Source organism: Pituophis catenifer, unplaced genomic scaffold, assembly GCF_029215685.1.
Source record: "Pituophis catenifer annectens isolate HBS135680 unplaced genomic scaffold, rPitCat1.0.hap2 SCAF_1, whole genome shotgun sequence".
NCBI lineage: Eukaryota > Metazoa > Chordata > Lepidosauria > Squamata > Colubridae > Pituophis > Pituophis catenifer.
The window spans coordinates 347,331,411-347,359,214 of record NW_027256881.1 but is presented as its reverse complement, the minus strand read 5'-3'; the positions used below and the strand labels follow the sequence as shown (position 1 = coordinate 347,359,214).

Here is a 27,804-nt window from a genome sequence, read left to right as displayed (position 1 = left end):
GCATGATCTGGCCAGGACAAAGATGACAAGGACAGCTCCTCCTCAGATCAGGTTGGAAATGGTCAGTTTTGAGTTGAGCTAAGAATGATGGTGGCCGTGGTGAGATGCCTCTAAGACCTGCCCCCGGGATGGCAAATGGACATCTCCAAAGACCATAAGTCTGGGCAACCCCACAATCAACTGAGAAATGCCCTACAGAAGGTCAGACATGGAAGTTGCTGTGCAGCAAGAAGGCTGGTACAGTAGTAATGATCCCAACTGGTCCTGTGAATGAATCTTCTAGAAAAGAATTTCAGACCTGGCAATTTGGGGAGCAGCACCCCAAAAGACCCAAAAGAGACACCCGGATAACAATTCCTACCCTTAGGATACAGCAACAGAAATTTTCAAGTCTTCCCAAAAAACTTGCAGTTAATATCCTGACATTCTTCCTCAAATTCCATTTAGGCCTTGTGCCACTATTCGCAAGTAGCCCTCCTATTATCTGACCAAACTAGGCATAAGCCAAAATCCATCTTGCGTGCAGGGGTCACTTTCAGGTAGGTCAACAACACAACTTCCCCATGACTCAAACTGCTCTGTGAATTACAAGAGACACAAAGATGTTTTCCATTCTGCTGTATGAAGAGAAGCTGTTACTAAGGGGAGAGGACAATGGCTTTTCCCTGCAATTATCAGAAGAACAGTCATTCTTCATGTATCCCCTCTGGATTTCCAGACACAAAGAACTTCCAGGATAAAATCTGCTTTAAAAATTATCCCTGAGTTCACCAGATGGAGGGTACATCTTAGGCTGTCTTGCAAAGAGCTCACTCCTGTGTTTGAAGAGACTCACATGCCTTTGTTTCCTCTATGGTCACAGCCCAAACACAGGTAAGAGGAAGCATTGTTGACATAAATTTGTCCTGGTGCCATCCAGGAGGCACAGGTGGTGTCTGATCTGCTAAAGCTCCAGTGAGATTTCAGGAGCAACCTACAAATCAATTTCTGCATAAACCTTGGTTTCTGTTCTAGGAGGGAAAGTGATAAGAATGACCGGGCAGGAGTCATGCTACTGCTGATGATGCTGATGCTCTTCTGGCTCCTGGCTCCAACTACAGCAAAGAAGCTGCAAACCATCTGTGTGTTCAGGGATTATATCCCATTAGAGGAAAACTACTACAGGCCTGGTGATCTCATTATTGGTGGGAATTTGCCCTTGGGAGCCATGTACCTGTCTGTTGTCCAAGACTTTAATAAAGTGAATCATATTTCCGCTATTGCGTAAGTTTCAGCTGGATGGGAAACATGCAGATAATTATTCTCTTTACTTCACATTCAGGACTTTTTTCAAAAAATACTTCTACTACTATTTGTTCTGTCCTGGTGAAGTTCACATTTTGTGCTTTTCTCCATAAAATAGCAAGCTCTTCAAATAGGCTGGAATTCTCAATCTCTTCATCAGGAAGAGATAAAGAAGCAACAAAAATAAAAAAGGAAGCTGTGCTGGCTTAATGAATAAGTCAAATTATAATATTAATCTCAGCAGTAACTTCTGGTAGAAAATACAAATAAAAGCTCAGCACTCTTCAAGTGTTCAGGAGTTACAAAGATCCTCTCAGTTTTGGAATCAGCATTGATGATGTCTAATGGTTTTCAGTAAATCTATGAGGAGATCCCCACTGTAGTCCTGTGCTCAGCAATCTTTACCACAGGTGAAGAAGCTGCTCCAAGGGAGACCTTAAATAATTACGGTGAAAGGGGAGCAGTTGGAAAGGATTACAGCTACTGTAGCAAAGTCAATATGGCAGGGATGATAGATAAAACAGTCCATGATATCTATGGAAAGGCTTGTCTCCTTTCTCACAAAGGCATCCAAGTTTAGCCAAGGAAAATCCTTTGAAAAAAATCCCAAACCCAATGAAATTTGGGAGTTTCTGCCCTCAAAAGTCCCCCCAAACAGTAAAGCAAGTTCTATAGCTTTCCTGTAATATTTGCCAATGTTTTGCTCATTACAGACCCATCACCAGTTACTACCAGCAGTTCCTTGCATTGATGTTTGCTGTCTCTGAGGTCAATAAGGAGTTTCTTCTGCTCCCCAACATCACCCTTGGCTTCCACATCTACAGCCATTTCCAGACTGGGATACTTATTTCCTTAAACAGCCTCTCCATGCTCTCCTCACAAGACCAACTGGTTCCAGGTTACAAATGTCACCTGCAGGACACTTTGCTCTCTGTCATTGGTGATCTCAGTGCCAGGTTCTCAAGGCAGATGGCTTCCATCTTCAGCATCTTTAAGGTCCCACAGGTAAGAGACCTCCACTGGACACAATATGGAGTAGGCAAAGATCAAAACACACACATAAACTAAGAGGAAATTGAAGGTAGTTTGGGGGAGGCACATCATGAGCCTCTGACTCTCTGTTTATTCTTCATAAAAGGGTAGCCATCATTTTAGTGCCATTTATTTCCTGCATCAGGTTGTTGGTTTCTTCTCTTGTCTTTTGACATATCACAATATATCAAGATGTGTAAGTGGCGGATCTCCCTAAGAAGGGAAGGAGATGAAGCTTCCCACTGAGAATCAGTCAGCCTGACTGGTGGAGCAAAAGCCACACAATGGTGACTCCTAAAGTTGCCCTAAGACTTTACTTTGTCTTTGAAAGATGAATCTCATTGTTTTTCAGCTCGGTGTTGGCTTTGAGTTCTCTCAGGGAGAGAGAAGAGTTTATCCTTCCTTCTTCCGGATTAATCCCAAGGAATCTCCTCAGTATGTGGGTCTAGTCAAACTACTCCTGTATTTCCAGTGGAACTGGGTTGGGCTTTTGGCCCCTCAAGATGACAGAGGAGAACGTTTCATCTCAACTCTGACACCAATGCTCCAGGAGAAGGAGATCTGCCTGGCCTTCACTGAAAGTTTAAGACTAGATGATCTTCAGATTAGAATAGAAAAAATGCTTCTCAAGCTACAGATTTGGTCAAAAATGGAAGTGATTATTCTGTTTGGAGACTATGGTTGTAGTGATACTCTACAGACACTTTTAGCTTACCATGAAAACTTGAGCAATAGAACATTGCAGAATGTTTGGATCTTAACTTCCCATTGGAAAATTAGTCTGGAGGAATCTGAAGACACATTGCTATTTCTAAAGCCTTTCCATGGAGCCTTGCATTTTAGGGACCATACGGGGGATGTCTCAGAATTCAGCCATTTCCTCCTGTCTTTAGACCCCTTGAACCCACAAGAAGCCATCTTTCTCCCAGGATTGTGGGAACATGTCTTTCATTGCAAACTCCACAAACCAGGGAAGATTCCTCCGAAGGTGGAAAAACAATGTACAGGAAAGGAGAATCTGCAGAATCTGCCAAATTACGTTTTTGAAACAAGCATGACAGGTGAAAGTTACAAGATCTACAACGCCATTTATGCTGTGGCACAAGCTTTACATGCAATGTTTGGATCCAGAGCCCAACTGAACATGATGAAGCTTGGAAAGAGGATCTCAAATATCCAGTCATGGCAGGTAATTTCTTTGGCTTCCTTAGAGAGGAAGCTTCCCATATGCATTCCTTCAATTACTGATTAAATGTCTGCATGTTATTATATCAATGCATATTAAAAACAATTATTAGAAAAATGTGAATTAATAATAATGTTTTGTTGGAAGGGTTTAGAGAGGGGGGAAAAGAGAAGCAAACAAAGAAACTGTCCATAAGACCCATTGTTGTTAGTTGCGAAGTCATGTTCAACCCATCACAACCCCATGGACAGCAGTCCCCCAGGCCTTCTCTACCATCCCCCAGAGTCCTTTTAAGCTCATGCCTACTGCTTCAGTGACTCCATCCAGCCACCTCATTCTCTGTCACCCCTTTCTTCTTTTGCCCTCAATCTTTCCCAGCATTAGGCTCTTCTCCAGTGAGTCCCTTCTTCTCGTTAGGTGGCCAAAGGTTTTGAGTTTCATCTTCAGGATCTGGCCTTCTAAACAGCAGTCAGGGTTGATCTCCTCTAGGACTGACCAGTTTGATCACCTTGCAGTCCACGGGACTCTTAGGCGTCTTCTCCAGCACCATATTCAAGGACCATAGAAGATCTTTGTAAAGTCGTGAAAGGCTTCAAAGTTTGCCAGAGTTTCAGGAGGTAACCATGACAGGGAGTAGAGGTCAGCTGAGACCAAAAGAACAATCTGGCTGTGTTTGAGAAAGAAGCTTCTAGAAGTCAGTAGAAGTCCTCCATTTCCCTTTTTTTATTCTCCCAGACATTCATTATCCCTTGTTTTTGGCATTCTTCCTCTTATCTAACCAATTATAAAATTTATTCCAGACTTCATAGTATGTTGATTCACTTTTGTCTTTGAGTTCTAAAGTAAATCTCTCCATCTCTGTAGCTGTAGTTTTTGTGTATTACTTCTTCTTCTGAGGGTATTTCTTTATACTTCCATTTTTGAGCAAATGCTGGTCTTGCCGTGGTAAGTATTTGCAATATTAAATAGGTTACATTTTTGTCATATTTGCCATCTGTCATGCCCAGTAAGAAAAATTCCGGCTTGACTTCTATTTTGAACACTAACATAATGAATGTCTGGAAATGCATATATCAATGTATATCAAGATATATTGAATTTGTGAATGTAATATTGGATTATTAAATATATGCATAGCTGTTTAGGAAGTAAAATACTGTATACTTGATATATAATGAAATAGGAGATATGTAAATTTGTATATAGATTAAGGAATAAAATTACTTATTAACTTGAATTTGACGCAAATGTTAGAAACCAGAGACATTTAGCAATGGCCATTGTTTTACTTTTAAAACTAATAAAATATTTTTTTTAAAAAAAAGGGGGAAAAAAGAAGTCCTCTGTTTCCCTGAGCATGTAACCAAAATCCAACTTGTAGAAAGACACTCAATTCCTTTTAACCTTGGTTTATGTTTCGATAGGTTAACATCCTCTGTGACCCCACCCAATTAGTCCAGTTTTACATTTATTGCACTGCTCAGCATGCTGTGTGAATGCAGCAAATCTTGGTCCTCCTGATCACATATAGCAGGACTCAAAATAGTCTTAATGGGTTCTTTGTCTGAAACCCATCAGACTTTTCTGCATTAATGGATAGACATTGAACTTCTCTGAACAGTGAAGAGACAAACCAGGGCGAGCCTTTCCTTTTCCTTGACTCCATTTCATCAAACATGGTTCCTGCATTGTGCTCTGTTCAATTCTCATGCAGAGAAAATCAGAGGAATTGTACTCTGTTGCCATACAAATTATTTCATCATTGTTAAAGTGAATTTATCAATTACAAGACCTCAGGACAAAGTAAATCTTTACAATTACATGTAATCAAATATCACAAGAGGAAAGTATATGATTAATTTTGGAATGGTGCACTAAAATCTTTCAATGTACTTATTCTGATAAAGCTTGATTTGAAGAAACCATGATACAAAGGACCAAAGAAAAAAAAACTTTTGTAGTTTCAGAGTTAAATATTTGGTGTTACTGCAGATTCCTCAGTTCTCCACCAAGAGAACTCCTCTAGCTTTTCAGACATTAACTCATCTTCTCAAGATGGTCACCTTGTTCTGATAGAAGCCATAACTGTTGTTCTTGTTAGTTGAGAAGTCATCTTTAACCCATCAAGACCCCATGGACAACATTCCTCCAGGTCTTCCTGTCCTCTCCATCCCCCGGAGTCCATTTAAGCTCTTGCCTACTGCTTTAGTGACTCCATCCAGCCACCTCGTTCTCTGTCGTCCCATTCTTTGTTTGCCCTCAATCTTTCCCAGCATTAGGCTCTTCTCCAGTGAGTCCTTCCTTCTCATTAGATGGCCAAAGTATTTCCGTTTCATCTTCAGGATCTGGCCTTCTAAAGAGCAGTCAGGGTTGATCGCCTTGCAGTCCAAGGGACTTGCAGGAGTCTTCTCCAGCACATGCCTCTCAATTCCAGTCTTCCAGATGCAGGGCAAGTTGTCCTTGACTTCTTGAGAAAGAAATTTTATTATTACTATACATCTCCCATGTTCTATACAATCCCCCCTCCCAATTTCCCACAGTAGTAAATGTAGCAGATCTGAAGGCCTAATATAAAACATGGCTTCCAGGTCTGACATTGCCTTTCACTTCTCTTCTTTCTTCAGCCACTTATAAAGCTTTCTCAGAGAACCATTTTGCTTTCTTGAATTTCTTTTTCTTAGGGATGGTTTTAGTTGCTACCTCTTGTACAATGTTGTGAACCTCCGTCCAAAGATCCTCAGGCATTCTGTCTATGAGATCTAATTCCTTAAATCTATTTGTCACCTCTACTGTATATTCATCAGGAATATGATTTAGTTCATTCCTGAGTGCCCTAGTGCTTTCCCCTACTTTCTTCAATTTAAGCCTAAATTTTGCAATGAGAAGCTCGTGATCTGAGCCACAGTCAGTTCCTGGTCTTTTTTTTACCAACTGTAAAGAGTTTCTCCATCTTTGGCTGCAGAGCACATAGTCAGACTGATTTCTGTGTTGACCGTTTGGTGATGTTCATGTGTAGAGTCATCTCTTGGGTTGAAGGAAAGGAGCGTTTGCTATGGCTATCCTATTCTCTTGACAAAATTCTATCAACCTGTGCCCTGCTTCATTTTGTACTCCAAGGCCAAATTTGCCTGTTATTCCAATTATTTTTTAGCTTCCTACTTTAGCATTCCAATCCCCCATGATCATAAAGACATCGTTTTTTGGTGTTAATTCTACAAGGTGCTGTAGGGCTTCATAGAACAGGTCAACTTCATCCTCTTCAGCACAATGGTTGGGGCATAGACTTGGACTGCTGTGATGTTGAATGAGTTGCCTTGAATTCAAACTGAGATCATTCTGTCATTTTGGAGATTGTATCCCAGTATTGCTTTTCCTACTCTTTTGTTGACTATGAAGGCTACTCCATTTCTTCTGAGGGATTCTTGCCCACATTAGTATACCTGATGGTCATCTGAATTAAATTCACCCATTCCTATCCATTTTAGTTTGCTGATTCCTAAGATGTCGATGTTCAGTCTTGTCATATCTTGTTTGACCATGTCCAGCTTGCTTAGATTTATGGATCTTACATTCCAGGTTCCTATGGAGTACAGATATTTACAGCATCGGACTTTCCTTTCACCACCAGATACATCCACAGCTGAGCATCCTTTTGGCTTCGGCCCAGTCGCTTCATTCTTTCTGGCACTACTAGTACTAGCCCTCTGCTCTTCCCCAATAGCATATTGGACACCTTCCGACCTGAGGGGCTCATCTTCCAGCATCATATCTTTCTGCCTTTTGGTACGACTGTCCAAGGGGTTTTCATGGCAAAGATACTGGAGAGGGTTGACATTTCCTTCTCCAGTGGATCATGTTTTGTCAGACCTCTCTACTATGACCTGTCCATCTTGGGTGGCCCTGAATGGCATAGCTCATAGCTTCATTGAGCTACGCAAGCCCCTTTGCCACAACAAGAAAATAATCCATAAAGAGGGCCATAACCGTAGCTCTAACTAAATAGTCCTGTTTCTAAAGGTCTCTTTTATTCCAGATTCTTGCCTATTTGAGGAATGTGCAGTTCAACAACAGTGCTGGAGATGAGGTCTCCTTCTCAGAAGATGGACTGGGATCTCCTTGTTATGATCTTTTGAATTGGGTTCTCCTCCCCAATCGATCCTTTGTTCCCATAAAAGTTGGGCAAGTAAATACTAAGGCTGCCCCAGGCCAAGATTTCACCATTAACTCTGATGGAATCGTCTGGGCCAGAAAGGTGAGCTGCAAGGAAATGCTGTAACTGCAGGGAAAGAGTCATTCTCTTCCTGAGATGCAGAACATCTTCCTACCTTGAAAAATAATCAATTGGGTCAGAAATCATGACAGTCATTTGGTGAAAAATATGCTTTGCGTGTAACACGTTTGACGTCTGATTTGTGTCATTCCACAAAGGGTTAGGCTTGGGAACAACATCTGCTTGAAACGTAGGATGCAATTAGAGCAAGCAACAGTGATGTCTACTGACCAGTTATGCTCAGTTGTATCCTCATGGTTCTTTATTTTAGAAATGTTCTCATCCCATCATCAACTTTCCTCTGCAGGCTGAGATTCTAGATCCAATCTCCCACGTCCATGGGGGTGTCAGCAATGCCACTGGCCTGATTACCTCAGGGGTGTTCTTGATTTCTGATAGATGGTGGCAATCTATTTGTTTAGAAGAGATTCTGAACACAGAAGTAGGAACAAGGAACGGAAAAAGGAATGGGGAAAAGAATGAATGCAGCATGTTGATTGCTTAAGTAATCTCAAGTATTTCTCTTTTCTCTTTCAGAAGGTGCCCTTTGCCAGGTGTGGAAGGAAGAGGTGCCATGCAGGAGAGAGGAGAAGAGTTCCAGAGGGAAAGCAGGTTTGCTGCTACTGGTGTGAGGCTTGTCCAGAAGGGACCTTTTCCAATCAGACAGGTAGACAAGACTTCAAATGTTAATCTTTCAGGATCAAAGAAGACATTTATTAAGTCATTTTTTTGTTATTATGTCATTTTTCATAAGATTGACATAAAATCATATCTTTCAGCAAAACCTTTCAGTTTACAGATCTAAACTGCCCTGGCCATAGAGGCACCTTCCCCGATCCTCAGCAGTTCCATCCAGGATAGCTTTAGGGCAGAATTTATGAATCTCTAACTAGGATTTCCACTGCTACTCTAACATCCAATTGGAAAAACTGCCTTCCAATCTATCCTGAGAAAGTGGGCTGTGCGGTCCAAGCTTTAATTTTTATTATTCAGAATATGCTCCTTCCATCAGCACTATCACCTTCTGAGGAATAGACCTACCAGGGAAAGAGGACATTTATCTATCTATGTCTCTTTGATAGAACAGGGGGGAGTAAAAAACGTCTGAATGAACAGATTTGAGGAACAAAGCAGAGAGTTTAAGACAGGGATGATATACACACAAACAAAACAGCAGCCTTTCTGGATAACAGATATGTTGTTCTTCTGTGGGTTCCATTAGAAAATAGGAGAAAAAACAGGCAGGAATCTCAAGTTGAAAGCCTCATCAGTCATGGAAGTGCACAGTGAATGTATAGCTGGACCTGAACAAATCTTCGTCTCTGGCTAATCTACCCCCAGGATCATCATAAATGGAGGATGATTTACCATTTTTGATGCCCCATAACTTGTACAGGGAGACCTTTCATCTTTCCCTTTATAGACAGGCCAACAGCAGAAAGAGGAAGTCATATCACCTCTGTAGGAGGAATAATGCATATGGCAGATACCCCTGAAATTCTTAGCCAAATACTCTTGATTTCAGATGCAGCTCACTGTGAACCCTGCCCAGAAAACCAATTTCCCAACAAGGACAAGGACCAATGCATTGCCAAGAAGATCCACTTCCTTGCCTATCAAGACACCCTGGGATACACTTTAGTTTTCCTTGCTCTCTTTTTCTCTCTGATCACTTCTGCAGTCCTGATGATTTTCTATAAACATCATGACACACCAATTGTCAAGGCCAACAACCGAGATCTCACTTACATTCTCCTGGCCTCCCTCCTGCTCTGCTTCCTCTGCTCCTTCCTCTTCATTGGTCAACCAGGGAAGCTCACCTGTCTCTTACAACAATCTGCCTTTGCCATTCTCTTTTCCCTGGCAGTTTCTGCTGTGTTGGCAAAAACTGTCATGGTAGTTCTGGCCTTCATGGCTACCAAACCAGGGAACAAGACAAGGAAACTCTTAGGAAAACCACTGACCAACTCCATTGTCATAGCCTGTCCCCTGATCCAAGCTCTTCTTTGTGCCACCTGGCTGATAACCTCTCCTCCGTTTCCCAGCTGTGACTTTCACTCCTTGTTTGGAGAAATTATCTTGGAATGTAAGGAAGGCTCAGCTTTCATGTTTTACACTGTGCTTGCCTACCTAGCTTTTTTGGCCTTCATCAGTTTCACAGTGGCATTTCTAGCTAGGAAATTGCCTGACAGCTTTAACGAAGCGAAATTCATTACTTTTAGCATGCTGGTCTTTTGCAGTGTTTGGATCTCCTTCCTCCCCACCTACCTGAGCACCAAAGGGAAGTCCATGGTGGCCTTGGAGATTTTCTCCATTTTGGCCTCTGGAGCTGCTCTCTTGGCTTGTATCTTTTTTCCCAAATGCTACATTATTCTATTGAGGCCAAATCTCAACTGTAGAGAAAATATAGTAAGAAGCAAGAATTTCTAACTAATGCAAAGATTGGCCTCATTTATATTTGTCTTTCAGACATATTTAAAATCTGATTTTTTTTTTTTTTTTAAAAAAGGTTGACAAGAAGGAGGAACTTGTCCATTAAAGAATTGCTTATCAAGTTCTACAACTGGTTACATGTCAGGTCTCATAGATCTCTATTGGGAAAGTACCATTCTGGCGGGAGGGGGAGGCTTGTGTGGGATTCCTTGTGCAGGGTTTCATTTATTTTGCTTTGCTGTACCTTGTCGGAAATAGGGAGGGGGAAAGGAATGTGCTTTGAGCCATCTGCTTTATCTCACCACTAGAGAAAGTGAAATTGAAGCACCTGGGAATTTACAGTTATCACCATCTCTACCTGAGGTTCTCAAAACATCTTTGCACTTTGGGATTGGGTCAACGTTGAACTGGACATTGGGAGGGGCTTTGTTTGTAGCAGTTTAGCCTAACGCTTTGAGTGGGAACCTTTAGTTCCTGCCTATATCTCCTTTGCTATCAGTCTTTCAATAAAAGTTCCCTTTCAAATGATGATTGTTTCAAGAGTTCTGCTTTCTTGAGATGACTGGTGAGGCAGGACCTTACATGACAATTTACCTGTTATCAGCAACGATCCTCCAGTCTTTGTTTATCATGTTTTCAAAGTGTCCTCAGTGATGTCCAGAGCCCTGATTTGATGGGAAGCTTGTTCATAAAGATGCGTTTATTATTACAAGTAGGGAATTTTCTCATTTTATTCCTTTTAATTTACTTCATTTTTAAGTTAGTATTTTAAAGGGATGTGTTCAGTATTCATGTTTTTAAGCAAATATGGTTGTTTCCTTAGATATCTGAGGCATTATAGAATTACCTACCACTATTCAATGATTTTTGAAATGGTGGAGTTTAAATCTCTCACACATCCAGATCTGATAAACTTCCTTGTCAATGTCAGGCAGAATTTTCCTGAGATGGATGAGCAAAGTCTGTCATAAGTATGCAGTATATTAATAATCTCTCATGATATTTCATCTCTTGGACATCCTTGGTGAACGAAGGTGGTCTATCAGATCTTTGTGCACAGGGAGTCTGCAGAGGAATAATTTGACCTAGGATCACAACATAATTTTCTTAATGGGTATCTGTTACTAGCAATGCCATCCAGAGCATGAGAGTCATCTCAGCTTCTTAATGTAAGTCAGGAGGCACCTGTCAATCACCCAATGCTGTGACATGCAGTTATTTAAAAGTGATAACCGGCATCTTGAATGGTGCCTTGGAGGAAACTGAAGGCCACTGCAACTTATGCAACAGAAGTCTGAAATGGGTTGTCATGTATAAATGCCTCACTCATGTTAGATGAAAAAGATATTATGAGACAACAAGGGTTAACTCATTCTATCCTCCCAAATGTATCATTAATAAGCCACTCCCTACCTTTAGATCTGCCTTCCTAGTATAAAAGGCAAAGCACAGTGCTTCTCCTTACTTCTTCTTGAAATCATCCTGTGAATGAAGAATGATATCTGTAAATAAACTGTTCCTTGTTTGAATCATAAAGAAGTCTATGTCTGTTATTGAGTCAGATCCTCGAATTATGGCAACAAAATGGTAGCAGAAGATGGTTTAATGATTCAATAAAAAGCAGACATGCCAAAGAAAGAAAACTCCAGAAGCAAGAAAGAAAGACCCAATACCAGGGCGCACATCAAAGAAATGGAAACAGATCAAGATGTGATCAACGAAGTCCCAATAAAAATGACAGAAGAACTCGAAAACTTCACAACAGACGATGAAGAGGTAATCGATGAACTGAGCGACCAAGAAATAAGCGTGCCCGAAAGTAACACTCTGAGATCAGAAATAATAAAACTACTAAGAAATCAAAACGATGACAAAAATCTCCTCGCGAACCTCCAGGACATCATAAAAGATAGCAGAGCAGCGAGAGAAAACTACATCGACACACCAGAACCAAAAGACCACGAACTGGTAAGCGATTTACCCCTAAACGAAAATCTAACCAAGATAGAAGCTAGCGATCCCGCGCAAAATTTCAAATGGCAGCCATCTTTTATCTGCCAGCCCGCCAAAGTGACTGACCAACAACCAATCAGAAACTGAAATTCAAAATGGCCGGCACGAAAAATTCCTCCCACCACAAAAAAATATAAAAGACAAATCCTACTGGTCAGAAGAATCCGATTCAAGCACTGAAGAAACTCCAACTGAACACCAAATCGAAGCTGCTATGAAAACGCTTTTTGCAGCTTTCGGCCCAAATCTAAAAATCTCAAGAAAACCACTAAAAACACAAAAAGGAGCCAGCCAAATGACAAAGAGAAAACAAGCCGTACATCCAAAAGAAGAAAGCACCGAAATAAACCCGCAGACATCTCAACATCGATTAAGATCAACTCCGATCCGACCGACAAGACCACGAATGCGAGAGCCCAGAGGATCCTGCAAATACTCACCCACACCGCAGACGTATCCGGGAACTGAGGACCTCCGCCATGGTGACATCGAGAAAGAAGAACAGGCTTCACTTCATCACTGGACACCCAAACCCGAACCAGAAAGCGACTCTTCAGAGGAGGACCACTACGAGGGAGCTGCAGCAGCAAGACCCTTCCCCAACAGCTTCAGAAACGAAATGAGCTTTGCGCATGCACAAATACATCTAGACGAACATAGAGACAATAAAGCACAGAAGGAACCGTTCAGACTGGTTGCGAATATCCCTACACCTTTCTGCAATTACCAGCATATCCAGCACCACGGACAGCCACCAGCTGTAAGTAATATAGCTAATAACATTGGAAATCTACCTAATGATTTTCCCAAATTGAGAATGGACGGTGTTAATTTATTGGAGTGGAGTCAGCAGCTTCAGGTTGTTTTTCTAAAAGAAAATTTACTGTTTTTTATTACTAACCCTCCTAAGAAACCATGGGCACTAAAATTGGACTGTCTACATCACAGAGCATTCTATTTACTAATCTCCAGTATTTCACCTGCCATTTATCACAGTATCAAGCATAATTTAACTGTTTCTGAAATAATTCAAAGTATGTTTAAACTGTTTCATAGTGAAAGTATAGCAACCACAACCAGAATGTCTAAAAACTTCTTCTCAGCTAGGATTAAACCGGGAATCACTATAAGTGAACATCTATTATCATTAAATGCCACCAGAGCAGAGTTACACTTAAGGGGAGAGATTATATCTGACCAGACAATGAAAAGTGTTATTATTAATTCATTAGACTCATCATGGGACAACTTCATATCACACCTAGATACACTTAATTTAGGCTATCTATCTATTGAAAGTTTATCAAACAGGCTAATTGCTGAGGATAATTTAAGAAAAAATCGTTACAATGCACACAGAGAACACAGGCCCACCAAAAGGGTAGTATTCCAAGATAGACACCAAGATACGATAGAGTGTTATAACTGTGGATCCAAAGAACATTATAGGAGGGACTGCCCCAAGCCCCCTAGAGAAAGACACAGACAAGATACCAGAAGTAGACATTATGATAGACAATCATCAACTGACAGGTACAGACATAGGGACTCCCCAAACCCTAGAGAATCAAGAGGGATCAGAGATAACTCAAGGGACACAAGATCTGGATCGTTATATGGAATAGGAAAACATACAAAACCCAAAATTCAGAACATAAAAGATAGTGCATGGCTCATTGACTCTGGAGCAACAAATCATACAACTCACGATAGAAAAATATTATCATCTTTTAATGAAGAAAAATTCTTAATTAAAGTAGCTAATCAAGATGAAGTTCAAGTTATAGGAAAGGGAAATGTAGAACTACCAGGATTAGGAAAAATAGAGGGGGTACTACTGGTACCAAAAATACCCCATAATATTCTCAATGCAATCAAATTAAGCAGAGAATCAAACATAGATATAATATTCTCAGAAGGAAAGGTCACATTAGAGAAAAACAAGAGAAACATAGGTAATGTAACTATCAAAGGAGATCTACCATACTTGAGCATAGAAGAAAAATGGTTGCACAACATAAACACAAATGTAGAATCAAACACTGACACAGAAGTAGAAGAGGGTAGAGATAATGACAATGACGAAAGTGAAACAGAACATGATGATGAAGTTATGTTAGACAACAATACACACACAAACAGGAAACCCATAATAGGAAAGTCAATACATGGTGAATGCGTGCACATACTCCATAGAAAATTAGGACATGCTAGTTTTCTTGTAATACAAAAAATGAGTAACCATGCTGAAGGCGTCAAAATAAAAGACTGTAAAAATTACTTGGAATGTTCAGTATGTAAATGTTCAAAACTAAAGACCAAACCCAGACCCAGGAAAGCAATACGATCAACTAACCACATTTTCAATTTAGTACACATGGACCTAGTAGGTCCATTAACACCATCAATCACATACAAAAAACGATTTTTCCTCACTATTGTAGACGACTTCAGTCGCTACGGTTTTGTCTACACATTAAGGCATAAAAATGAAGCCTTCCAAAAATTTAAAGAATTTCATAAACGGGTAGAAACACAGCATCATATACAAATCAAACAAATTATGACAGATAGAGGGTCTGAGTTCATGTCAAAAGAATTGTCTCAATGGCTTAAATCAAAGGGAATGTTACATTTTAGCTCTAGCCCCTTTTCGGCCTTCCAAAATGGCGTCATAGAACGACGAAATTCCACACTCCAAAATATGATTAGATGTACATTAGAGGATGCAGAATTAGGCAAACATTTCTGGTCAGAGGCCCTGGTATATTCCAACTATACACTCAACCGACTTTGGTCCAGTGTCATAAACAAAACACCATATGAGTTGATGTATAATAAAAAACCTCAGATAGCACATCTGCATGTGTTTGGAGTTACTGCAGATGTGCATATACCTAAACAATTACGACGTAAAGGAGATAAGGTGTCCAGAAGGCTTAGATTCATGGGCTATGAGCCAGGTACAAAAGGATATAGGTTTATTGACAATAACAACAAATTTATAGTATCTAGGACCGCCGTGTTTCACGAACAAACAAACTGGTCCAAAATACATCCCAATGAAATACATCCAATATCAGGACCCAGCTCTAATCATCAAAATAGAACAGAGAAGGAGAAACAAACGTACAGATCACAGGAAGACATCACCAAGATATGGATGTTATTGAGTCAGATCCTCGAATTATGGCAACATGGGTGAATCTAGAAGGGTCCAATATTGTGGGCTTCATTTTGGACCAGCTGCAGTTTTCAAGGGGTCTTCAAGGGTAGCCCTAATGCAAGAACATTCCAGCATGAAACAGTAGAGAATGTTCAGAGCTCAGGTTTAGATAGTGGCAGTGGTTTGTTTTCCAATGAGATTTGATTATTGGTTTTCTGTCCTGCATTTCATTTCACAGTGGTTTTTGGATGGAGGGGGCCTGAAGGATTAATCAGCTGTAATAGTCACAAAAACATTACAATTGGTTCTTCTTGAGCAATGATGATGAAAAAGTAACTTTGCAACTTTTCACATTGACAGCATTTGAATGTTTGTAAAGCACACAAAAACTGAAGTCATAATTCTTGCAACAGTTTCACTTGGCAAACACTTCTGACATGATTTTCAAAGCAGCCACCACTGATCCCATTTAATTATGGTCACTTAGAAAATAGTGAGCACTTCTGTGATTATGCCATGCAGCTGTGTTTGATGGTTGATGACATTATAGACCACCAAGAGGTCATATTGAGCCAGAATGGATGCACTGGCCTCATCCTGCTCCTTCCAAAGTTCATCTAAAAGTGCAACCCATGCCATTTCCATCCCATTAAAGGCCTGGATTTTCACAGAAATCAGGATTTATCAAAGTTCCACTATAATTGTCCAGTATGGTAGGACCCAGGAATTGTTTCTTGAGTATTAGCCAAACCAAGTAATCCTTCATAGGTGGGTAAACACACTCATCTTTCAAGGATGAATTCATGCTGGGTATCTCTCAACTGTAGCTTTGTTCCCAAGAACTCCTGACTTTCTGCCTCCACTCTTCCACCCCTCTTGCCTCCATCGCCTCTGTTGCTGTCATGTAAGTTGACTCTCCACTGCTCAATTCGTTCTGTTTAACAAACTTAACCTATTGGAGGAGTGGCAGAACCTGGGCATGGAGTTAAAAGAGGAATCAGCCTAAAGTCTCTACGTAGCCACAAATAAACTAAATCCAATCCCTCATGAATTCCATTAACCCTTAGTGCTAAACATTAATTGAGAAAGTTACTGCTTGTATGATGAGAAATTAATCAGTCTAGTTGGAAGTTCATGTCTGATCCAAATGTTTTGCACCTGACAGAACATTTACAAAGACCTAGCTGGCCAAAGTCAAGGCCATCGCCAGAGAAACCAGTAATGACCAGAGGGAGTGACTTCTATGACCTGCAAAATTGATTCGTTGGGGACTGTGACTGATGACACACCTTGGGGGGAGGGGGAAACAGGGTCAGAGGCAAGACATAAATTGAGTGAAATTGGCTTCACTTGGTCCGTGCTGACATGATGCACCTAATAAACAACTGGATTTTCCTTGAAACTTTGCTTGAGGCTCCTGCTCTTATTGGGCATTGGTAGGAACCTTGACAGCCAATCCGTCAGGCTGATTGAAGAAAGGGGATCTCTTGGGTATTCTGGCATTGGGATGAAGCCTATACCACTTACTACCTTGAAAGGGGTTTGTTCCGTGCTACTGTGAACAGCATTATTGTACCCGACCTCAACGAATGGCAAGAGGTCTGCAAAATTGGACAGCTGGTAGCTCACGTAACACCTCAGGTATTGTTCTACCATGGCGTTCAGTCTCTCTACCCTCCCATTGGTGCTCAGATGAAAGACCAAGCTAAGGCCTTGGGATGACCCAATCGACTGCAGGAACTCCCTCCAAAATGTAGCCATGATCTGCACTATGATTGACTTATTCTCCAAGCAGGCACACTTCTTTCTTGAGATAGGTACCATTCTGCTCCTTGAAGAGAAACTATTAGTTCAGGAAGATCCCAGAGTGAAGAAGAGTCCTAAGCATTACAGTTCAATGTCATGATGAACCAAAGATGAAAAATTCCACCAATCATGCACAGCTGCCTGTTTTTGCTAGGATTCAAACTGAGACTCTCCCTTCCCATCCAACCTTCATGCACGAGGGCAAAACCTTCATAGCACCGCTTGGTCAATCGGTGGTTGTACAACTGAATATTATCAGCATACAAATGATACCTGACCTCAAACTGAAAAGGCTTTCCAGATGGATCCTGAAAGTCAATGGATTTGGCTCAGTCTCACTCCTGCAACCAACACTGAATGGAACCACCTTCAGGTGAAGGAGAGACTCACCTAACACTATATACCCATCCTTTGTTATCCCAGTTTCTGATTTCATCCACTTCCATGTGGTTATTAAAAAAAATGGTTATTCCATCCAAGCATTGGCATGACTGCTCACAGTTACAAGGGGACAACTGATAGTTGTATGCCACCAAACCCCATGACTCTCACACTAGCTGACCAACTATGGTCCAGGCCAAACTCCATCTTGTTTCCAGGGGGTCAGTTTCATGGAGGTCAGATTCATAACTTCAGCATGACTCCATCTACTCTGTGCATTACAAGACATGTAAACATGTTTTTCCATTCTGGTGAATGAGAAGCTATTGCTACATGGGTAAAAGAATTGCTTTTCCTTGCAATTATCAGAAGTACAGTAATTCATAGTGTGTCCCCTATGGATTTCTCTATACAAAATCTTACAAAATAAACCCTGCTTTAAAAAAATATCTCTGAGTTCTTCAGATGAAGGCAGAAGATGTCACCTTAGGCTGCCTTGCAAAGAGCTAATTCCTGGGTTTCAGGAGACTTGAATGCCTTTGTTTCCTCTATGCTCATGGCCCAAACACAGGTAAGATGAAGCATTGTTGCTATAAATTTATCCTGGTGCCATCCAGGTGCCACAGGTGGTGTCTGCCGTACTAATGTTCCAGTGAGATTTCAGGAGCAACCTTCAAATGAGTTTCTGCACAAAGTTTCTTTTCTGTTCTAGGAGGGAAGAAGACAAGAAAGTGGGGCAGGAGTCATGCTACTGCTGATGCCCTTCCTGCTTCTATCTCCAACTTCTCTGAAAAGGCTGCAAACCATACGTGTGTGAAGAAAGACTGGGCAGGAGTTATGCTACTTCTGATGCTGATGCTCTTCTGGCTCCTGGCTCCAACTACAGCAAAGAGGCTGCAAACCATGTGTGTGTTCAGGGATTATATCGAATTAGATGGAAGCTACTACAGGCCTGGTGATCTCCTTATTGGTGGGAATTTGCCCTTGGGAAGCATTAACAAGTCTCCTGTCCTAGAGTTTAATACAGTGAAGCTTGTTTTTAAAAAGGGGTAAGTTTCAGCTGAAGGGGAAACATGGAGATAAATTGTTTCTTTGCTTTACATTCAGGGACTTTTTTCAAAAAATACTTCTAGTGTTTTGAACTGTCCTGGTGTAGTGCATATTTTGTGCCTTTCTTGATAAATTAGGAAGCTCTTCAAATAGGCTGGAATTCTCAATCTCTTCATCAGGAAGATGATAAACAGCAAAAAATGAAGAGGGAAGCTGTGCTGGCCTAGTGAAGAAGTCAAATTATATTAATCTGAACTGTAACTTCTGGCAGAAAATTCAAATAAAAGCTCAACACGCTTAAACTGTTCAGGAATTACAAAAATCCCTCTCAGTGTTGGAATCATCATTGCTGATGAATAATGGCCTTCAGTACATCTATGAGGCGACCCCCACTGTAGTCCTGTGCTCAGCAATCTTTACCACACCTGAAGAAGCTGCTCCAAGAGAGTCCTTAAATAATTATGGTGAAAGGGGATCAGATGAAAAGGATTTCAGCCTCTGCAGCAAAGTGAATATGGCAGGGATGATAGAGAGTATAAAACAGTCCATGATATCTATGAAAAGGTTTCTCTCCTTTCTCACAAAGACATCAAAGTTTAGCCAAGGGAAATCCTTTGGGGGAAAAACCCCAACCCAATGAAATTTGGAGTTTCTGCCCTCAAAGTTCCCCCCAAACAGTGAAGCAAATTCTACAGCCATGCACAAGCTTTCCTGTAATGTTCTCCAATGTTTTTCTCATTATAGATTCACCACCAGTAACTACCAGCAGTTCCTTGCATTGATGTTTGCTGTCTCCGAGGTCAATAAGGATTTTATTCTGCTTCCCAACATCACCCTTGGATTCCACATCTGCCGCCATTTCCAGAGGGAGATATTTATTTCCTTAAACAGCCTGTCCATGCTCTCCTCACGAGGCCAAGTGGTTCCAGGGTACAAATGTCACCTGCAGGACTCTCTGCTGTCCATCATTGGTGGTCTCAGTGCCAAGTCCTCAAGACTGATGGCCTCCATCTTCAGCATCTTTAACATCCCACAAGTAAGAGAGCTCCATTGGAATAGACAGAGATCAAAACATACAAGATGAAACTAAAAGTAGTTTTTTTGTGTGGTGGGAGCATATAATGAGCTTGTCGCCCTTAGATTACTCTTTATTAAAGGGTAGGCATCATTTTAGTGCCATTTATTCTCTGTATCAGGTTGTTGGTTTCTTCTCTTGTCTTGTGACGTACCACAACCAATAAAAATGCCTAAGAAGGGAAGAAGGTGAAGTTTGCCAGTCAAACTGAGTCAATCTGAGGGCCATCAGCCACACAATGGTAACTACTAAAGACAACATAAAACTTTTACTTTGTCTTTGAAAAAGAATCTCTTTGTAGTCAAGGGATGCATATTGCATGGTGGCCACATATGCAGATACAATCTTGTTACGAGAAAGATTTTAAAATGTATGGTTTTAACAAAGAATTGAAAGTATCTCTGCAGACTTAGATGACCTCACAGAGACTGTAACGTCATATGTCAGCTTCTGTGAAGACCTGTGTGTACCCACCAAGAACTTGCGAATATACAGTAACAACAAACCTTGGTTCACAGCTAAACTTAAGCAACTACGTCGTTCCAAAGAGGAAGCCTACAGAAAAGGTGAAAAAATGCTGTACAATCAGGCCAGAAATGTATTAACAAGGGATATCAGAGCAGCAAAAAGAAGCTACTCTGGAAAGCTAAGGAATCAGTTCTCAACAAATGAACAAGGAAACATGTGGAAAACTCTTAAAAATATTGCAAACCTCCTTCCCAGGCTGAAGGAAATCAGCAACTGGCAGATGACCTGAATGTGTTTTACTGCAGGTTTGAAAGGAAACTACAGTCGCCTATCTCCACAATTCCCATTTCAGACACACCAACAACAGCCAAGCCTCCTACAACTGACCCCATCCCATTGGGTTCACAACCCCTAGTGATCACAGAAAAGGAAGTGCAAGACCTATTTCACAGACAAGAGCCAGGAAAAGTTCCAGGCCCAGACAAGATAACTCCTTCTTGCTTAAAAGTCTGTGCTGACCAATTGGCCCCCATCTTCACCCGTTTATTCAATAAATCACTAGAGATGTGCTATGTTCCTTCTTGCTTCAAACACTCTACTATCATCCCAGTGCCAAAGAAGCCCTCCATCAAGGAACTGAACGACTACAGACCAGTTGCTCTAACATCTGTAGTCATGGAAACCTTTGAAAGGCTAGTGCTGTCCCACTTGAAAACCATCACGGATCCACTGTTAGACCCCTTGCAATTTGCATACCGAGCAATAGAATACTATTGTAAACATTTGGATTATGACTGTTTAAGAAACAATTGTACCCAGACTACACACTGTTTGATGAAAATTGAATTTTTATCTGTTATATAAATAAAATAAATAAAACATGAAAAAAAAACCCAAAACTTTTACTTTGTCTTTGAAAAAAGAATCTCTTTTTCTCCAGCTCGGTGTTGGCTTTGAGTTTTCTCAGGGAGAGAGAAGAGTTTATCCTTCCTTCTTCCGGATTAATCCCAGGGAATCTCCTCAGTATGTGGGTTTAGTCCAGCTGCTCCTGCATTTCCAGTGGAACTGGGTTGGTCTTCTGGCCCCTGAAGATGACAGGGGAGAACATATCATCTCAACTCTGACACCAATGCTCCAGGAGAAGGAGATCTGCCTGGCCTTCACTCTAATGCTGGAATTAGATAATATTAAAATTGCTCAGAAGACATTTATTCTCAATTTCCGCACCTTGTCTAATACAGGAGTGTTTATTCTGTTTGCAGACTCAGTTGTTATTCTCACTGTAATAGGAACAGAAATTCTTTTTAAAAAACTCGGAATAGTATCATTTCGGAAAGTTTATATCTTCACTTCACATTGGAAACTTGGCATGAAAGAAGCTGAACACACATTGCAATATATAAAGTTTTTTCATGGAGTCTTGCATTTTAGGGACCACTCCAGGGATGTCTCTGAATTCACCAACTTCCTCCTGTCTTTAGACCCCTTGAACCCCCAAGGAGATGTCTTTCTCCCTCCATGGTGGGAATTTGTCTTTGGCTGTAAGTTCCATAAATCAGGAAAGATCCCTCCAAAGGGAGAAAAACAATGCACAGGAAAGGAGAATCTGGAGAATGTGCCCAATTATACTATTGAAAAAAGAATCACAGGAGAAAGTTACAATATCTACAATGCCGTTTATGCTCTGGCACAAGCTTTACATGCAATGTATGGATCCAGAGTTCAACCGACCATGATGAGGCTTGGAAAGAGGATCTCAGATGTCCAGTCATGGCAGGTAATTTCTCTGGCTTTTGACTCAGTCCACAGATGCTTTAATTGGAAGCTCAGCATATGCATTTCTTCAGTTACTGATTAAATGACTGCTTACTTCAATACCAACTCATCTGAGACCATGCCCTTTTTTTAGTTTACCCTTTGTTGTGCCACTCAGTTTGCTGTGTGAAAAGAGCTTCTGATTAACAATGGATGGAAACTAACCAAGGAGAGAATCAACCTAGAACTAAGGGGAAATTTCTTAAGGAACAGTTTACCTTTAGAAGTCGTGGGAGCCTCATTGCTGGACTCATTTAAGAAGAGACAGGATGGCCACTTGTCTAAAACTGTAGAGGGTCTGTTGCTTGAGCAGGGGGTTGGACTAGAAGACCTCCAATGTCCCTTCCAATACTGTGATTCTCTCTATGACAACCACAGCACAGAGCAAGATTCAAAGGGGTCCTAATGGGTTCCTGGTCTGAAATTCATCAGAATTTTCTGCATCAAAGCCTGAAATGTTGGACCTCTCTGAATAGTGACATGACCAACCAGGTGACATGACCAACCAGGTCAGATGCTTCCTTCCACATGGCCCAGTTGATCAAACCTGGTTCCTGCTTTCTGCTGCCTTTATCAATGATCGAGAAAATCAGCAGAATTTCCCATGGTTCTGATAGAAATAATTTATTCATTTCAAACATTCATTTATCAGATAACAAGAACTTGGGACAAAGGAACTATTGGAAAGTGCATGTAGCCAAGTCTCACAAGAGAAAAAGCCTAAAATTATATTTAAATTGTAGAACTAAAATTCTGTTTTGATCAAATTGGAGTTGAAAATCATGCCCAGTGATAATTTTTAGTTTTAGAGTTAAATACATCTGATTCCTCAGATCGCTACCAAGAGATGAAAGTAGCTTCTCAAATATAAATTCATCTTCTCACGATGTCCATTATGTGATGATAGAAGCCACAATGTCTCATTTGTAGCTCTAGCCCAAATACTCCGATTTATGAAGGTCTCCTTTCTTTCAGATTCTTCCCTATTTGAGGAATGTGCAGTTCAACAACAGTGCTGGAGAGGAAGTCTTCTTCTCAGAAGATGGACTGGGATCTGCTCGTTATGATCTTCTTAACTGGGTTTTCCTCCCCAATCAATCTTTTCTCCCCAAGAAGGTTGGGCAAGTAAATCCTGAGGCTCCCCCAGCACAAGATTTCACGATTAAACCTGATGGAATCGTCTGGGGCACAAAGGTGAGCTGCAAGGAAATGTTGTAAATTCATAGAAAGATTCATTCTTTTCTTGAGATGCAGAACATCTTTCTAATTTGAAAAATATTCAGTTGAGTTAGAAATTATGGCAGTCATTTGGTGAAAAATCTGCTTTGAGGTCTGATTTATATCATTCCAGAAAGGGTTAGGCTTGGGAACATCATCTGCTTAAAATGCAGAATACAATTACAGCAAGCAACAGTGATTTCCATAGAACATTGATGCTCAATTTCTGGTTCTTTCTTTTAGAAATGCTTTAGTTCAGTCACAAGCCTTCCTCTGAAGATTGAGATCCCAGTTCCAATCTTCCACATTCATAAATGTGTCAGGACTGTTCTTGATTTCTGATTGAGAGTGGCAAAGTATTTTTTTAGAAGAGAATCTGAACATAGAAGTAGGAATAAGGAAGGGAAATAGGAACGGGAAAAGACTGAATTCAGCAAGTTCATTGCTTAGGCCATCTCAAGCATTTCTCTTTTCTCTTTTAGAAGGTGCCGTTTGCCAGGTGTGGCATGAAGAGGTGCCATGCAGGAGAGAGGAGAAGTGTTCCAGAGGGCAAACCAGTTTGTTGCTACCAATGTGACCCTTGTCCAGAAGGGACCATTTCTAATCAGACAGGTAGAGTGTCAGCGGACCAACTAGCGAACCCAACAAAAGGAGGCACTCTCAGGAACTTTGTAATTCCCAAAGCAAAACATTATTGGATACACCATTTCGGTACTAAAGAATCAAAACCAGCTCTGGTTTTTCCCACGCAAGGCCTACATGGTTAAACAATAGCTTCTCCTTCTCCCCACCCCTGGTTGTTCACATTGTCCAATTATGAATCGTCCTTTTCTTTTGAGAACAGTTCACTTCTTTGTTGGACACCTTCAGCAGTGGCCTTGGTAGGTTCTTGGCTCTCACTGTCTGTCTCTGGAGCATCTGCACTTTTTCTCACCCTTCTCTCCCAATTCTTTGGCAAATCGAATAGTGATAAGACTCAAATGTTTCAAAAGCAGTTCAATCTTGATATAGAGCAGACATCAAATGTAAATCTTCCAGGATCAAAGAAGACATTAAATCAATTTTTTTGTTATTGTTGTCATTTGTGTTGTTATTGATATGCACTCCTACTTTTCAGCAGAACCTTACAGTAAATTGCCCTACCTCAGAGGACATTTCCTAATCCTCAGCAATTACTTGCAGAATAGATTTAGGGCACAATTTATGAATCCCCAATATGCAATTCTACTCCTACTCTAATATCCAACATGTAAAACCAACTTCCAATCCTGTCTTGAAGAAGTGGTGTATGTGGTTAAGCATTAATTTATATCATTTAGAGTGTGATTCTTTCGGCAGCTCTATCAACCTCTGAGGAAATAGACCTGCCAGAGAAAGAGGAGATCCATCTATTTATGTCTCTTTAATAGAATAGGAGCAATCAAATAAGTCTGAATGAACACATTTGAAGCACAAAGCAGAGAGATTAAGGCAGGGATAATGTACAAACAAACAAAACAGCAGCATTTCTGGATCTGTCAATTTTCTGTGTGTTCCATTATAAAGTAGGGGAAAAAACAGGCAGCAATCTCAAACTGAAAGCCACATTACTCGTGGAAGTGCACAGTGAATGGATAGCTGGAACTGAACAAATCCTTGTCTCTGGATAATCTATCCCCAGGATCATCATAAATAAAAGACAATTTGCTGTTTTTGATTCCCCAAAAATTGCAAAGTGGCCGGTTTCACTCCCTTTGTGCGTAGGACAATAGCAGAAAGGCAACACTCATATCTTCTCTGCAGAAGGGATAATGGTAGATGCCCCTGAAATTCTTAAATAGACTGTTGATTTCAGATGCAGCTCAATGTGAACCCTGCCCAGAAGACCAATATCCCAACAAGGACAAGGACCAATGCATTGCCAAGAAGATCCACTTCCTTTCCTATCAGGACACCCTGGGATACATCTTAGTTTTCCTTGCTCTTTTCCTCTCAGTGATTACATTTGCAGTCCTGCTTATATTTTATAAACATCATGACACACCAATTGTCAAGGCCAACAACCGAGATCTCACCTACATCCTCCTGGTCTCCCTCCTGCTCTGCTTCCTCTGCTCCTTCCTCTTCATTGGTGAACCACAGAAGCTCACCTGTCTCTTCCAACAATCTGCTTTTGCCATTCTCTTTTCTCTTGCAGTTTCCGCTGTTTTGGCAAAGACTGTCATGGTGGTTTTGGCCTTCATGGCCACCAAGCCAGGGAACAGGACAAGGAAACTCTTAGGAAAACCACTGACCAACTCCATTGTTTTATCCTGCCCTCTGGTCCAAGTCCTTCTTTGTGCTTCCTGGCTGGGAACCTCCCCTCCGTTCCCCAACTTGGACTTCCACTCCTTGTTTGGAGAGACTGTCTTGGAATGTAAACAAGGCTCAGCTCTAATGTTTTACGGCATTCTCTCTTACCTAGGACTTTTGGCCCTTGTGAGTTTCACAGTGGCATTTCTAGCTAGGAAATTGCCTGATAGTTTTAACGAAGCCAAGTTCATTACTTTTAGCATGCTGGTCTTTTGCAGCGTTTGGATCTCCTTCCTCCCTACCTATCTGAGCACCAAAGGGAAGTCCATGGTGGCCGTGGAGATCTTCTCCATTTTGGCCTCTGGAGCTGCTCTCTTGGCCTGTATTTTTTTCCCCAAATGCTACATTATTCTACTGAGGCCGGATCTGAATTGTAGAGAAAATATAGTAAGGAACAAGAATTTCTAGCTAATGCAAGGATTGGCCTCATTTATATTTGTCTTTGTGACATGTTTAGAATGTGATTTTATTTAAAAAAAAATGTTGACAAGAAGTAGAAACTTGTCTATTAAAGTAATTCTTTTCAAGTGCTGCAACTGGTTACAATTTAGCTATGATCAGGAACTATCCTCCAGTCTTTGTATATCATGTTTTCAAAGTATCCTCGGTTATGTCCAATGCTCTGATTTGATGGAAGTCTTGTTTGTAAAGATGTATTAATTTTTATGTAAAAAAATTTCTCATTTTATTCCTTTTAATTTAGTTCATCTTTAAAGTTAGTATTTTAAATGGATGGGTTCAATATTAGTGCTGCTACGTAAACATGGTTTTTTCTTTAGATATTTGAGGCTTTATAGAATTCCCTACACCATTCAATTCTTTTTGAAGTGATAAAGTTTAAATCCTGTTCGCATCCAGGTCTGCTGTACTTCCTCATCAATGTCAGGCAGAATTTCCCTTAGATCAGGGATGTCAAACTCATGTTGTCACTTCAGTATCACCTGACATATCAGGACTTTTTCCCCTTCGCTAAACCGAGCATGGGGGGAGCCAATGTGTGATGCATCTGGCCCGCAGGCCGGGAGTTTGACAGCCCTGCCTTAGATGGATGAGCAAAGAACATCATTACTGTATGCAGTACGTTAATCATTTCTTGTGACACGTCAGTTTTTTTTACTTTCTTGATAACCATGATGTGAGATCTGTGTACAAAGAGATTCTACACAGGAATAATTCAACCCATGCCCAGGATCACAATCAAATGTTCTTAATGAATATATGTTCCCAATAAGGTCATCCAGGGCATGAGCATCATCCCAGCTTCCTAACTAAAGTAATGAGGCATTTGCCAATCACACAGTCCTGTGATATATGGTCAATTAAAGGTGACAACAAGCACCTTGAATGGTGACTTGGAGGAATGTGGGAGCCACTGCAGCTCATGGAACAAAAGTCTATCCTGGGTGAACGTAGAATTGTCCAATCTTGTGAGCACCACTTCATTTTGGACCAGCTGCAGTTTCCAAGGGGTCTTCAAGGGTAACTCCAAAGGGAGGACATTGCAGTAGTCCAGATTGAAAGTGAACAAGGCATGACTGACTTGGAGCAGGACCACCAGCCCTGGGTAGTGCACAATTGGTATGTTGATTATAACATCTCCATTTCCATCAGATGGCATGTGAGGAACAGAAACATAGGAGAAATGTGTGGAAATTGGCCCAAATTGGCAAACTTGAAATCTCTGGTGTTCAAAAAAAAACTTTATCAAAATTCCTACGGGAACATAACTAATATGTTTTTTATTGAGAGAATACTTTTTTTTTGATAAAGGTAGTAACAGTAGAAGGGTGGACAAATAACGAGAGATTTGTTAATTACAAATATGTATGCTTACATCATCTATTACTTATGCATATATGATTTTCTCCTTTCTAAAATGGGAAAGTCTGAGTGCATCCTTTGGTCTTCAAGAGTTTCTGCTAATTTCCAGACAGGATTTATCCAGGTTGCACTCTTAACAATAAAAACTACTGTGAGACGTGATTATTGGTGTTTGGTGCTACATTTCATCCGACAGTGGTTTTGGGAGGAAGGAGGCCTGAAGGATTAAGCAGTTGTCATAGCCACACAAGCATTACAAATAGTCCTTATTGAGCAATGATGATGAAAAAGTAACTTTGCAACCTATCCACATTGACAACATTCTCAGTTGTGTAAAGCATACAAAAACTCAAGTCATAATTGTTGCAAAGGTTTCACTTAGGAAAAACCTCTGGCATGATTTTTGGAAGCAGCCACCAGCAACCCCATTCAATTGTGATCAGCTGGAAAATGGT

At 40.8% G+C, this 27,804-nt stretch overlaps 1 protein-coding gene across 1 annotated transcript; it reads left to right on the top strand.

Moving 5' to 3' along the window:
* The first annotated feature begins 208 nt into the window (after window positions 1-208).
* LOC139312394 (vomeronasal type-2 receptor 26-like) lies at window positions 209-10,202 on the top strand. Its single transcript, XM_070937144.1, has 6 exons — window positions 209-237; window positions 1,015-1,263; window positions 1,998-2,289; window positions 2,669-3,505; window positions 8,310-8,439; window positions 9,298-10,202. The coding sequence occupies exons 1-6, from the start codon at window positions 209-211 to the stop codon at window positions 10,200-10,202; spliced, it is 2,442 nt and encodes an 813-aa protein (XP_070793245.1).
* The last annotated feature ends 17,602 nt before the right edge of the window (window positions 10,203-27,804 follow it).